The sequence below is a fragment of the Sarcophilus harrisii genome, chromosome 3, assembly GCF_902635505.1.
Source record: "Sarcophilus harrisii chromosome 3, mSarHar1.11, whole genome shotgun sequence".
In the NCBI taxonomy this organism is placed as follows: Eukaryota; Metazoa; Chordata; class Mammalia; order Dasyuromorphia; family Dasyuridae; genus Sarcophilus; species Sarcophilus harrisii.
Window position 1 is genome coordinate 484273368 of NC_045428.1, and position 12920 is coordinate 484286287.

At 32.3% G+C, this 12920-nt stretch overlaps 1 protein-coding gene across 2 annotated transcripts in view; it reads left to right on the plus strand.

Moving 5' to 3' along the window:
• Nucleotides 1-12920, plus strand: part of DDX10 (DEAD-box helicase 10) — a 250108-nt gene that overhangs the window by 17393 nt on the left and 219795 nt on the right. For both annotated transcript variants that reach the window (XM_031961101.1, XM_031961102.1), the window contains exons 4-8: nt 306-464; nt 2132-2252; nt 2573-2762; nt 10423-10549; nt 11731-11893. In XM_031961101.1, the coding sequence (XP_031816961.1) occupies nt 306-464; nt 2132-2252; nt 2573-2762; nt 10423-10549; nt 11731-11893 (760 nt within the window). The remainder of the gene's footprint in view (nt 1-305; nt 465-2131; nt 2253-2572; nt 2763-10422; nt 10550-11730; nt 11894-12920) is intronic.

Below are 12920 nucleotides of genomic sequence, written 5' to 3' on the forward strand. Positions count from 1 at the left end.
ATCAAATGCTAATTGAAAAAGTAATTACTAATTTGTACACAGCAATCCCTGTGGGCTACATATTGACTGTTTTAAACTGTTATTTATGTTTTATTGTATATTTATTTATTTTGTTAAATATTTTCCAATTACATTTACTCTGGTTAAGCCCACATTGAGTAGTGTTGCCAGCTACATGTTATATCTCTGGTATGAGATATTGTGGTATATTTTGGGACATTTAATGTTGATGTGTGTGTATATATATTTTCCTATTTGTTGAAATTTTTCTTACTTTAAAAATTAAGTTTCTTATTTATTTTTAGGTTCTGGAGGCATTATATCGCCTACAGTGGACATCAACAGATGGCCTTGGTGTTTTGATAATATCACCGACTAGAGAATTAGCGTATCAGACCTTTGAAGTACTTCGAAAAGTGGGCAAGAACCATGACTTTTCGGCTGGTCTTATCATTGGTGGAAAGGTCTGTTTTTTTTACAGTATTTACCCCCTAATTAGTTCCCCTATAAATGAAGACAGAAATACAGCAATAAAATGAGAATTAATGAGGCTTTTGTAAATGTGCTTGTGTTGTAGGTCTTGGTCCCTATATATTTTTCACATATTGATCTTATGACTAATTAGCTTAGTTGGTTACAACATTTGCTAATAAAGTCAAAGTCATGAATTTAATTCTCATGTGGGCCAGTTAGTTTGCCCTTTTCTGTGGTTAGAGATGGAAGTCTTAGAAATATGTGCCACTGGAAATGTGGGAACCTGGCGGAAATGTAGTTAGAACAATACGAATTCATTCCTATTGCTAGATAATTGTTCTGAACCCATACTTCATTAAATGGTGGGTCAGTATTGTCATCTTTATACATGGAGGGAAGTACATTATCAGTATAATACTATTATTGCCATTCTAACCACTATATTCTTGAATATTTCAAGAGTTTGTCTGGAAATGCAAAAGAAAACTTTGGCAGTGTCACAAAGGTAATGTGTGAAACAAAAAAAGGGAAGAGAATTTATTTATTGCCCAAATTTAAGAAAGAGAAGAGATTTGTTGCTAGACATTTTGGTTCTCTACTCCCTGTTCACTTGCTAGATTTAGTGTATGTATTTATTGTGAATTTACTCACAATAATTTGAATTTTTAAATTTTGTAATTAAAAAAAAAGTATAGTATAGTCTTTTATTTTTGTAGGTTGTGAATATGCAGAAGTACAAAGAGAGTCATTTGGAAACTATTCTTTTTCTCATCAAAATCATCCATTAAAAATTACTAATGTTTTGGAAAGGAGATAATTTGAAAGTCCAAATCTCCTTTTCACAAAAGTATTCACAAAAATATAGTGATGATTAAGAATTTCCCTAGTGGGTCACCCAGAGCCTAGTTGTAATTCATGGTTTTAAACTCGTCCAAAAGATACAACAGGAGAACAAGAATCATCTACTTGATTTTCTAAAAATTTGGATTTAGTTAACCACAGGTATATCTTGTATTCCCTTTGTCAGAGGTGTCTAGTTCCACCTGCTTGCAGAAGTCTGCAGTGTAGCCTGAACCAGATTAAAATTTAATTGGGAAATGTTTAACAAAATAAATAAAAGTATAAGACATCATAGATAATATTAATTTGTGCTTTTTCTAAGTTAACACACTGCCCATGGTGATCTTTTTCTATTTGAGTTTGACACTGCTGCTCTAGGTATACATTAAGAGATTACTGCTTATTCAAACAAAGTATGTGAGAAAACTGCAGAAATAGAGTAATTTTTTTTCCAGTTAATAAGTATTTGTTTATTTTTCTTCTATCTTTAGTGCAAAACAAAAGCCATAAACTCAACCAAAACTAAAAACCTACATTGATATGTCTAACAATGTTTCTTTCTGCATCTTGGGTCTGTCTCCTCTCTCTTCCCTAAAATCATTGTTGAACACTACATAAGATTAGAGTTCTTAGGTTTTTGTCTTTATAGTATAGTTATTGCCATATAATTTGTCTTCTTGGTTCTGTTCATAGAGAGGAGAAAGTGTTTTTGTTTTCAAAGCATCCAGATTATGATGATAAAATGCTACTTGTTGACTGTTTTGTACTGTGAAACACAAGATATCTTTGAATAACTTGTATGTGTTACTATTTTCAGGATCTGAGACATGAATCTGAGAGGATCAACCAAATAAATATACTTATATGCACACCAGGACGGCTTCTTCAACATATGGATGAAACAACTTATTTTCATGCAACCAATCTCCAAATGTTGGGTAAGTCTAAAATTTAAGACTCTGCAAATTTTTTCAAATTTGTAAATGTAGAAATATTTATGTTTGATGTATTAAAATAAAGCTTTAAAATGAGTTTCTAAATTATTGTTTTGTGAATGTATACAAAACTCAGGAATCATTTAGACTTTCCATCATAAACAATATAATTGATTTGTTATGTGAAAGGAGTCCATTTATTTATATATTTTTACCAAAAGAATGCAAGAAATTAAACAAGAATTAAAACATTTCAAAAAATCAAATTAGAAATTTTATATTACTTTTCTGCTTGGGTGATATCTTTCATTTTATCTTTTTAGTACTTGATGAAGCTGACCGAATCTTGGACATGGGCTTTGCTGATACAATGAATGCTATTATAGAAAACCTTCCCAAAAAACGCCAGACTTTGCTTTTCTCAGCAACACAGACCAAGTCTGTGAAAGATCTTGCACGTCTGAGCTTGAAGGATCCTGAATATGTTTGGGTCCATGAAAAGGCAAAATATAGGTAAGTAATTTCTATAATTTCTGATAATGATTATCTCAGGGGCATCTCTTTTTCTCTCAACTAGGTAATTGGGTTTTTCTTTCTCCTGTTTTTTTGAGAAGCAATTGCCCAGGGTCACACATTTAGTAAATATTAAATGACTGAGAACAGATTTAACTTGGGTCCTCCGGACTCTAGGGCTGGTGCTATATCTGTTGTGCCATCTAGCTGCCCCCTGTATTTTTTTTAAGGTTGTTTTCTCGGAGTGTCACTGTGGCTCAATGGAAAGAGTGGCTTTGGGGCCAGGAAGACCTGGATTCAAGTTCTGCTTCTGATATAGAACTGCCTATTAACCTATCAGTGCTCTAAGAAGTTCTTTGATTATAAAAATGCAAATCTTCATTGATCATCGAAGTTTCTCATTTAGGAGTGCCCTGAACAGAGCCAGGCCCAGTCTTTTTTTCCGTATAGGTGGAAATTAGTTTTTCTGGTTTTGTTTTCTTTGTTTCTTTTAGAAGGCCAAAGTGTAGTATAGTGATAGAAATCATTCAGGTTTAGAGAAAACCATTGAATATAAAACTGCATGAATGGTTAAATAGCATCTTTTCTTATAAGGCATCTTTGAATTGAATTCTCCATGTTCTTCTTGTGAACACACAAGTGTGTGAAAATCTGGATTTGGGTTGTATTTGTGCTTATGCTTTAGGAGAGTAGAAAATCTATTGATATGTGATAAAAAAAAAATAGTTGGATCATAGAGCTGGAATGAATAATAAATGAATGAATTTTTGGAGGAAAGATGCATTTATTAAGCATATGCTTTGTATCAGGCAATGAGATACAACTCTGTCACTTTATAGATGAGGAAATTGAGGCCTAGATGAGCTAACTGACTTAGTGAAAGCCATAAAGAAGTAATTTTTATTCCTGCCTTCAAACTCCAAATTCAGCTTCATTTATAGTGCATCTTAGTGCCTCCTTAAGGCATCAGGAGACAAAAACTAATTTTTTTAAAGGTATTTTTGATTCTAGGAAAAACTGAAAAGTTGAATTGTCTAATAGTATTATTTATGACAAAAATTCTTAAATTATGGGTCATGACCCCTGAAAAGGTTGTGAGAATATGATTCATTATCAGTAAATGCTTGATTTGTATCTTTGGAGGTTGCTTAAAAATTTCTTGGACAAAAAGGGGTAGTTAAGTTTAACAAACTTTGATCTACTGTGCCCAAAGGACTATAAATGCATGCATATCCTTTGACCTAACAACACTGCTACTAGGCATGAGTACCAAAAGAGATTTGGGAGGGGGGGGAGGAATGGAGAATGAGCTATATGTACAAAACAATATTCATAGAAGCTCTCTTCTCAGGGCAAAAAAAAAAAAAAAAAAAATGGAAATAGAGAGGATGCCCATCAATTGGGGAAATGGCTTAATAAATTGTGGTATGTGTTTGTGAGGGAATATTGTTTTATGGAAAATGACGAAGGATGCCCTCAGAAAAAAGAAAAAACCTTCTTCTTAAAAAACCTTCTTCCATGAACTCAAGCAAAATGAAATGTACTATATACAAAATAATAAATGTTTTGGGATGACCAGCTATAAATGATTTTGTTATTCTCAGTAGTACAGTCATCCATGACACTCTCAAGGAATTCTGATGAAAAATCCTATCTATACCCAGAGAAGGAACGGATTATTTCTGAATACACATTGAAGCATTCTCTCTTTCTCTATCTTTTTTTCTTGTGTGTTTTTATTTTCATTAGGGTGTGAGATCTGTTTTTTTTCCCCCCATGACTACTTTTATGGGAATGTTTTATATAACTTCACATGTGGTTTGTTAAGCATGAGTGGGAATAAAGCAGAGAACTTGATGACTCAAATTTTAAAACTGTAAAAAAAATTTGTTTTAAGTATAAAGGGGGAAAATATTAACTAATTCGGATTAAATAAATAAAAAAGAAGTCCTGATCTATGAAACTGAATGTCTTCTAAGATGGTGGGAAAACCTTTTCATTTCAATTTTTCTTGGAAAACTAGAATTTGGACTTGGAGAAATGCTTCTTATTCTAGAATCATAGTGCTTTGGACAACGTATCACTTGGTACACAATATATTTACACTGTTTAAGGGAATAACTGGGCAGCTAGGTAGCATAGTAGATAGAATGCCAGACCTGGAACCAGAAAGATTCATTTTCATGAATTCAAATCCAGCCTCAGGATACTTATTAGCTGTGTGATCCTAGGCAAGTCACTTAATCTTGTTTTCCTGAATTTCCTCATCTGTAAAATGAGTTGGAGAAGAGAGTGGTAAACCACTTTAGTATATGTGCTAAGGAAACTCCAAGTGGAGTCACAAAAAGTCAGACATGACTGAAAATGAGTGAACAACAACCAAAGGGAAAAAGAAGTTAAAAAAAATTTTTTTTAGTTGCTTCCAAATTAAAGTATGAGGTGTTTTTTTTTTTTTTTTTTTACTCATATCAATGTTGAGTCTATAACAATGAAATTTAGAGCAGAAGATAGCTCTTTCAGGTTTCTTAATTTTTGTGACCTTTTTTTCTTATTGGTTTCTTAACATTTGTTAAATTTAGCCATGAATTTGCTAGTAATTAGTGCCTTTTTTTTTTATTAATGAAGCTTTAAAATTCTGTATGGATATATTCTTTCTAGCTATATAGTAATGTTGTGGAGAAGGTTATTATTAATAATGAGAAAACGGGGTAATAGAGGTTTACTAACATAGCTAGTGAATAAGAGAGCCCAATTTTGATTTTTAAAAAAATTTTTGATAATAATTTTTGATTTTTAAAATATATGTAGATAGTTTTCGATCCATATTCTATCCCCATAGTCCTCTTTTTGGATGCAGATAGCTCTCCCCATCATAAGTCTGTTGGAATTGACCTGAATTACCTCATTGTTGAAAAGAACTGAGTCCATCACATCACCTTTAATTTAAAGAAATTCTAAAGTATCTTACAGTGCAAGATCCTTGGAAATATATGAATGTTAAGAGATATGCTCTCTGCCTTCATGGAGTTTCCTGTTATAGCAAGTATGACATATAAATACTTCTCTACAATATAAGTGCACAAAAGAAGTATAAACAAGGAGTTATGTGTTGTCTGAGTGGAGAAGGATTATTACTTATTTGAATGGAAAGGAAAGACTAGTAAAGATTTCATAGATATGGTCTCTATATTGATTCTGAAAAGATATATAGGATTTATAGGATTTTAAGAAGTTGAAGTTGAGACAAAGTGCTTTTTGTGTTTAGGGAACAGTGTGAGCAGAATATTGATGTGAAATAGAGTAAAACAGGTTATGCATGGGATATTGAGCAGTTTGCTTGGAATTTAGACTATATCCACTTTATAGCATCCTTATTGATTCATCATTGAGCCTTTACATGAAGGCCTCCAATGATGGGAGAGTTAATATCTCTTGAGACAGTCCATTTTACTTATTGAATATTTCTCTAAATTTTAGAAAAGTTTTCTTTGCACCAAACATAAATATGCCCCCTCTTTAACTTCTTACTCTTACTTTTAGTTCTGTCCTCTGTGCTGAAGAGAGCATGTTCTCTTAACGTTCTTTTTGATGAACATCTACGATCTATAAAATCTATAATTTTAAACCAAAAACAATTCCTCTTGATTATGATAAATATCTTCATTGTCAAATTGTGGAATGCCTTGGATGGCAAGCCAAGGAGCTAGAAGTTTATTTAATAGGTAGGAACCATTAAAAGACTTTTAGTAGAGGAATGATATGATTGTCTTTTTTTACATAAATCAAATCTTGTTAGTTCTATGGAGAATTGATAGGAAAAAGAATATTGAAGGAGGAGGTTCTGATCCAGGTGAATGATAATTGTAAGAGATGGATGATATGGGGAATAGAGAAAAAGAGATGAATGGGTAAAGTATTGTAAAATGTGAGGGACAAGGGAAAATGGCAACAATGAAAGAATTGTTTGAGTGTTTGGGTAAAATGATACAGACCTTAATGCCTTGTATACATTAAGTGCTTAATAAGTGTTTGTTGTATTAATTTATGTGTATAAGCTTGGTACATGAATAAAATACTGTTCTTGACCCTATCAAAATTAGTAAAAGACAATTTTAAGTACTTTTTAACACTCAGTCATGCATTATTATAGTTATTTGTCTATGATTAGGATGCCATGGGTGGAGTGGAAAGAAAAAAGAGACCAACCAATTGTTAGGTGATTCCTCTGTCCCTTCAGTAATATTATGTTTGGAAAAGGAGGTGCCACGTAGCTGGAACAAAGCTTAACAGATAAAGACATCAGAGTGCTGCACCCTTTTCTCAGGAATATTAAAAAAAAAAAAAAAAAAACCTGAGGGGAAGCTCTTCATTCTGGTTAGATACTTTTTGGAAAACAGGGATAAGAATTTTACAAGGTCAGGAAGTGATGGTGGGACATATGATCTGTACGATCAGAAAAAATTTTTCATGACTGTCTTTGGCTTCTTTTTGTATCCTCAACATTTAGGATAGTGCCTGGTACATAGTAGGTGCTTAATAAATGTTTATTGATTGAATGGGTACTGATAATTAGAGAGATCACAAATTTATCATCAGATCACAAATTGAATTGAATGAAAAGGTTGAATTAATAAGAAATCAAGTGTCAGTAACTGTGACTTTGACAGTGAAACATTGAAAAAATTAGTACAAGTATCAAATCCTCAATACAGTAAAGACATGCTTAGAGTAGTCCAGTTTTGATCTTGTTTCCAGTGGTATTCATACTATTACCATATTTAGAAAAACTAATTCTGGGATTCCCACAATATTGCAAATAAAAAACAAAGCACAGTGAATTTAAATGCAAAACTTTTGAGGATTTGTAAGTGAAACTATAACAAGCTGAAATAATCCCTTCCCTCTCCCCGCCCTCCCCTCCCCCCCAAACAGTGAGGGATGATAATGTGAAGTATTTTACAGAAGTCTATCTTGTCCTTTCACTAAAGTAAGCTCCTTGTTGATAGGCTTTTAAATTTTTCTGTGTGTCCTAAGGATTTAGAATAATGTATAAAACAATTGGATTTTAATAAATGTTTGTTGAAAAAATTACTGGATAAATTAATATTGTTACCATTTATTGTATTGATTCTAGGACCCTCTTGAATATAAACCCCTGTTCCAAAATGAATTCTTTCTGAAAAGGAAAAATGCTATATACTAAAAAGTAACACTCATTTTGAGAGGATTCATATTTCTTATAAGATAGGTATTAGATAGATGGTTCATAATCTGATCTTTATATAAAACATCTATTTGATTGCAATCATACTCTAGTTGGAATAAAGTTGATTTGAAAATGTATTTTCTTAATATGTACTTTGTATTATTTGTTTTTTTCAATAACAGACATTTTAAAAAGTCATTTAAAATCTGTAATTTCTAGACTTCTGTGGAAGTTTTGCTGAAAGTGGTGCCTATAAAAATTACTTTAAAAATTTTGTGAGCACCATCTTACAGCTCCTGAGCATCCCACAAAGCTTCACAACCCTGAGGATTCTGACCTATTAGAAACTTTTTCATTTGCTTCATAAGTTTTTTTATTTTAGTTCATACCTGTGGGTTTTGGGTTCACTCAGAGATCCTAAAGAGAGCACTGTTATCTTTTTTTCTTCCAACATCACTCTTACAGGTATCTCTTATACCCTTTAGTTCAGTTCAGATTGGAAGTGTTCTCAATGAACAGACCTCTAAAGGCCTGATCTTAGAAATGAGTAATTTACCTCAGGAATATCAATGTACTTCTATTGCCTTTAGGTCCAACTTGACCTTTTGGTATTGAATCTTGGGCTTTGCAAAAGTGGTTCATACTCTTGTTCTTTAGAAGATGATCAGAAATTATTTTTTCCAATTAGTGAACAGACTTCCTCCCTTTTTGTTAGAAGAAACAAATTTCTGGGATTTTGCCTCATGTTACTGAAATTTAGTAAGTAATTTAGGGTATGCTGGCAGTGTTGTAGATAACATTTCCTTCATTAGAACCAATGAAGCTTGGCACCTAGTTAGGCAGGAATAACTAATTAAAATCTAAAGGACCCATTTCTCAGACTCCTTGGCCTACTCCCACTCTATTCCCTGCCTGTTGACAGCTTACTTAGAAGGAGCTGGATCTTTATCTTTCCTACCTCCAGGTGGTGCCTTGACATAACTTCCTCTCATTAATGTTTCCTTAATGTACTTTAATGTCCTTAATATTCCAAGATCTGAGGTTTTTTTCTACCTTAATTGCCTAAAACACAAAGTGTTTTGTCATACTGTTTTAGAAGAAAACCTTTGGTATTTTCAGTTCAATTACTTTAATTTTTATGAGTGATCACCTGTGCTCTTTACCTTACCTCCTTCTTGCTGCTGCTTCCTTGATCTTTTTAAAAAACTCATTTGTGTTTCTAACAGATGGTAGTTGAAGAGAGAAAAGGGGAAATTGTCATCAATCTCCCTTTTTACTTGTTTCTATATCCAAACTGCTAACATATGCTTAATAAATGCTTAACGTTGATTGATTATTAAAGTTCTCATGAAGCTTTAATTTGGAAGATGGTTGAAATATGGAAGATTTTGGTATTATTGTTGAATTTTAATTGTTTATATGAAACTTGTCATCTTAAAAATGGGGAATTGGGTACAGGCAGTACCTGTACCTGAAACAGTAATAATTGTGTAAAATATTCCAGAAATGATACGAGCATACAAGGTGTTTCATTACTTATATGGCTTCTTGTTTCCAAGAAAGTTTTACTAGGTAGAAACTTCTGTATGATAGCCACCAGAACTGCTGGTTACAATAATGACTTTTAGCACATTATGATCTTAAATCTGCTCACTAGCAGTAGCTTGAATAAATAGATGCTGGGGAGATTATGTTGGATGTCAATACTAATTTTCTTTCTTTAAATAATTCATTATGAACAGTCAGCTAATACAGTATGCAAAATTTGTATTTAAGAACCTTTTAAGGGAAACATTGTAGACATTTTCTGTTCATTCTATATTTTTAAAGTAATTTAAGACAGCATCAAAGAGCCTGTAATGAAAGAATGTATCAGCAGGCTTCCTTTCATATTGTCATAATTACAAATAGTTCTATCAATGATTTCTTGAAAAACTTTAATAGTTGTGAATGAAAGGGGTTTTGAACATCACTTTTAAATTGAAAACAGTTTGTTTTTATCAGTCTAGTTTATTTACATTTATAATTTAGGCTTTAAAGAATTGTTCCCCTTCCAGAGAAGAAAGAGGCATTCTAGGTGTTTTCTGAATATAGTATTACTTGGGAAAAATAATTTTTTTTAAGAGACCTAAGGTGAGAAACAAAGAGACTTACATTTTTCAGGATTTTGTTCTATTATAGATATTTGATATCTATCTATCTATATATCTGTGTTTACATATAAATTCTTGAAGTATGTGTTGTTTCAGAGATTAAAAACAACTAAAATTTAAAATAAAAAAAAGGGATTATGTTTTAAGATGTATCTTAAATGATAAGTATCATTTATCTGAAGATGTATCTGAAATAATAAGTATCATTTCAGTGAAATAAAGATTGTTCCTTAGGTCTCTATTTTTATAATTATTCCTATGGGAGTTGTTAAATGGAATTTCTTTCCTTACTTTCATCTAGTACTCCAGCCACTTTGGACCAGAACTATGTGGTTTGTGAGCTGCACCAAAAAATCAGTGTGCTTTATTCCTTCTTGAGGAGCCATCTGAAAAAGAAGAGTATTGTGTTCTTTGCCAGTTGTAAAGAGGTACTTTCTCCTTTTATATCCTCTGCTATGTCAGTTTTTTTTTTTTCCTATACTTGAAGAGCCAATTGTGGATGCTGTTATAGAGATTTTGACTCAGTTACCTTTTTAGTAAACTGGGATAATTATATGTTAGTGGGAGTTGTCCATTTGGAAGAACTCAGTTTACCTAATATAGTCCCTTTCTTTGTTTTACAACTTAGAGAAAAAAAATAACTCGAGATCACATAACTAGTAAGTTTCATAGGATAGCCTGGTATCCTTCAAGATTTTCTGATTTGTCACTGTTCTTTCTAGTATACCGTGCTGTAAATTGAGTAATAAATGTGAAAGTTTTTTAAGAAACTTACAAAATATTAGTTATACTTATTTGCTGAGTCACATATTACTCCATGTTTTTCTTCACTAACCCCAAGTCTTATGGGTTAATTTGGACTTAGTAGATTTTGACTACTGAAGCATTATGGGGAAAAAATGACCCTGAGGGGATATAAGCATCATACAAATGCTCTTGTGAATGTTGATATATAACAGTTACCTTTAAATTGTAAGTGAGGCATTCTAAAGAATTAATTCTACTTTTGTTTCTATGTGTGACCTAAATTGAGGCATTTGTCTTCTAAACGATAGTAGAGAGTATCTAGCTCTCCTTGTAATGTTGGATGCTTGTGAGATAGTGGGCAAAAAAACTGAAATTTCCAAGAAGAGAGATCTGCTTGATCCAGATCTGATATTTAGGGTTCCTGCAGTGCCTCCTCATAAGAATTTTAACGTATAAATACATTTGGGTTTTTAGGACCTGCATTAGTTTTTTTTTTCAGTGTTTCACTGTCAAAGTCATAGTTATTGACACTTCTGATTTTTAAAAAAAATTTTTAATCTTTTATGTTTTTCTTTTAAAATTCTTTTTAGGAGATGATCTCTGGAAAAGTTTTAAAAAGTTTCTTTGTTCATTTTTACTATGTTTATGTAGCTGGAAAATTCAGGTAAAATGGGAAGAGGCCGTTTTAAAATTTTCATTGTTAGTTTTACTGATTTCTGTTTAAGTTGCTGAGTTTGAAGTTTTAGTGATAATGAAATTGGTGATAGAGTCAATAAGTAGGATTCCAAATGTTTATTACTCCTAATCCTACTTTATAGTTGCTTTCCCAAAATGCCAAATTTACTCTTTCATCCATTCATAGGTTCAGTATCTGTTCCGAGTGTTCTGCAGGTTACGGCCAGGTATTTCTATCCTTGCTCTCCATGGCAAACAGCAGCAAATGAGAAGAATGGAAGTCTATAATGAATTCGTCCGCAAGAAAGCTGCAGTTCTTTTTGCTACTGACATTGCAGCAAGGGGGCTAGGTAGGTAACTTTCATGTTGGAATGCTGCCTATGATCGTAATGAATGACAGTGTTCATTGTTTATTTATAAAGAGTTATCCTTATAAAGAATTAGTCAAAATTCAAATGAGCAGGGAACTGAACTCGAATAACTTTTCTATCCTCTGATTTTACAGGAGAGAGAACATGAGCAAAAACATCTTATCTGCTATATTTTTTGTACTTCTTTTCAAGTGTTTTGCTTTTTCTAGTGCTATGCAGTACTAATCCTAGAGTGTTAGATCCTAATTATTGACCTGATAATTTAACTTAACCAAGGGGACAGAAAACTACAGCAAACTGAAGGCCAAATCTAACTCGTAGTTTGCTAATCCTTGGTTTAATTAACTTTTTCTCATTTTATGAAAGCATTATGATTGAATGAGATTTGTATGAAGTCATATAATGAGTTTGTGGCAGAGATCTTATTAGTCCAGAGTTGTCTTCATTCTCCCACATTGCCTCTGTGTACTAATTGACATTTATATGGTTTATAAAGTGTTTATTTAACCTGTTTTTTAGATGACCGTAGATAGTTATAATAAGCATCTATTATTGCATGGTAAAATAATGCATACATGTACTTGGGGCTGTGTAGCAAAAACTTTGTTAGCATCATCATTAAAGTATATAGGACTTTTATACTACTATGCTATTTGCTTTTTATAATTGTTTTTGTTTTCTCTGACAGTGTTTCAGTTGTCAATATTAGTGTGTTGCCTTCTGAGACATTCTAATCTCTTATGGTTAGAACTTACGTAACAAGATAGTAGACTGTAAGAGTCAAGTAAAGAGAAGGTTTTGAGTTACATCCTCTCCTTGGAATAAAGCATATGGGTTCTACTGCATGCACTTTGTTGCAACTATTTTTCTTTCTTAGAGGGCTATATTCATTACTAAGATCTTAGCCTTATTCCAGATCCAGATATATGGTTAGTACTATTGTTCAGTTGTTTTTCAGTCACATCCAATTCCTTTTGATCCCAGTTGGGGTTTTTTGACAAAAGAT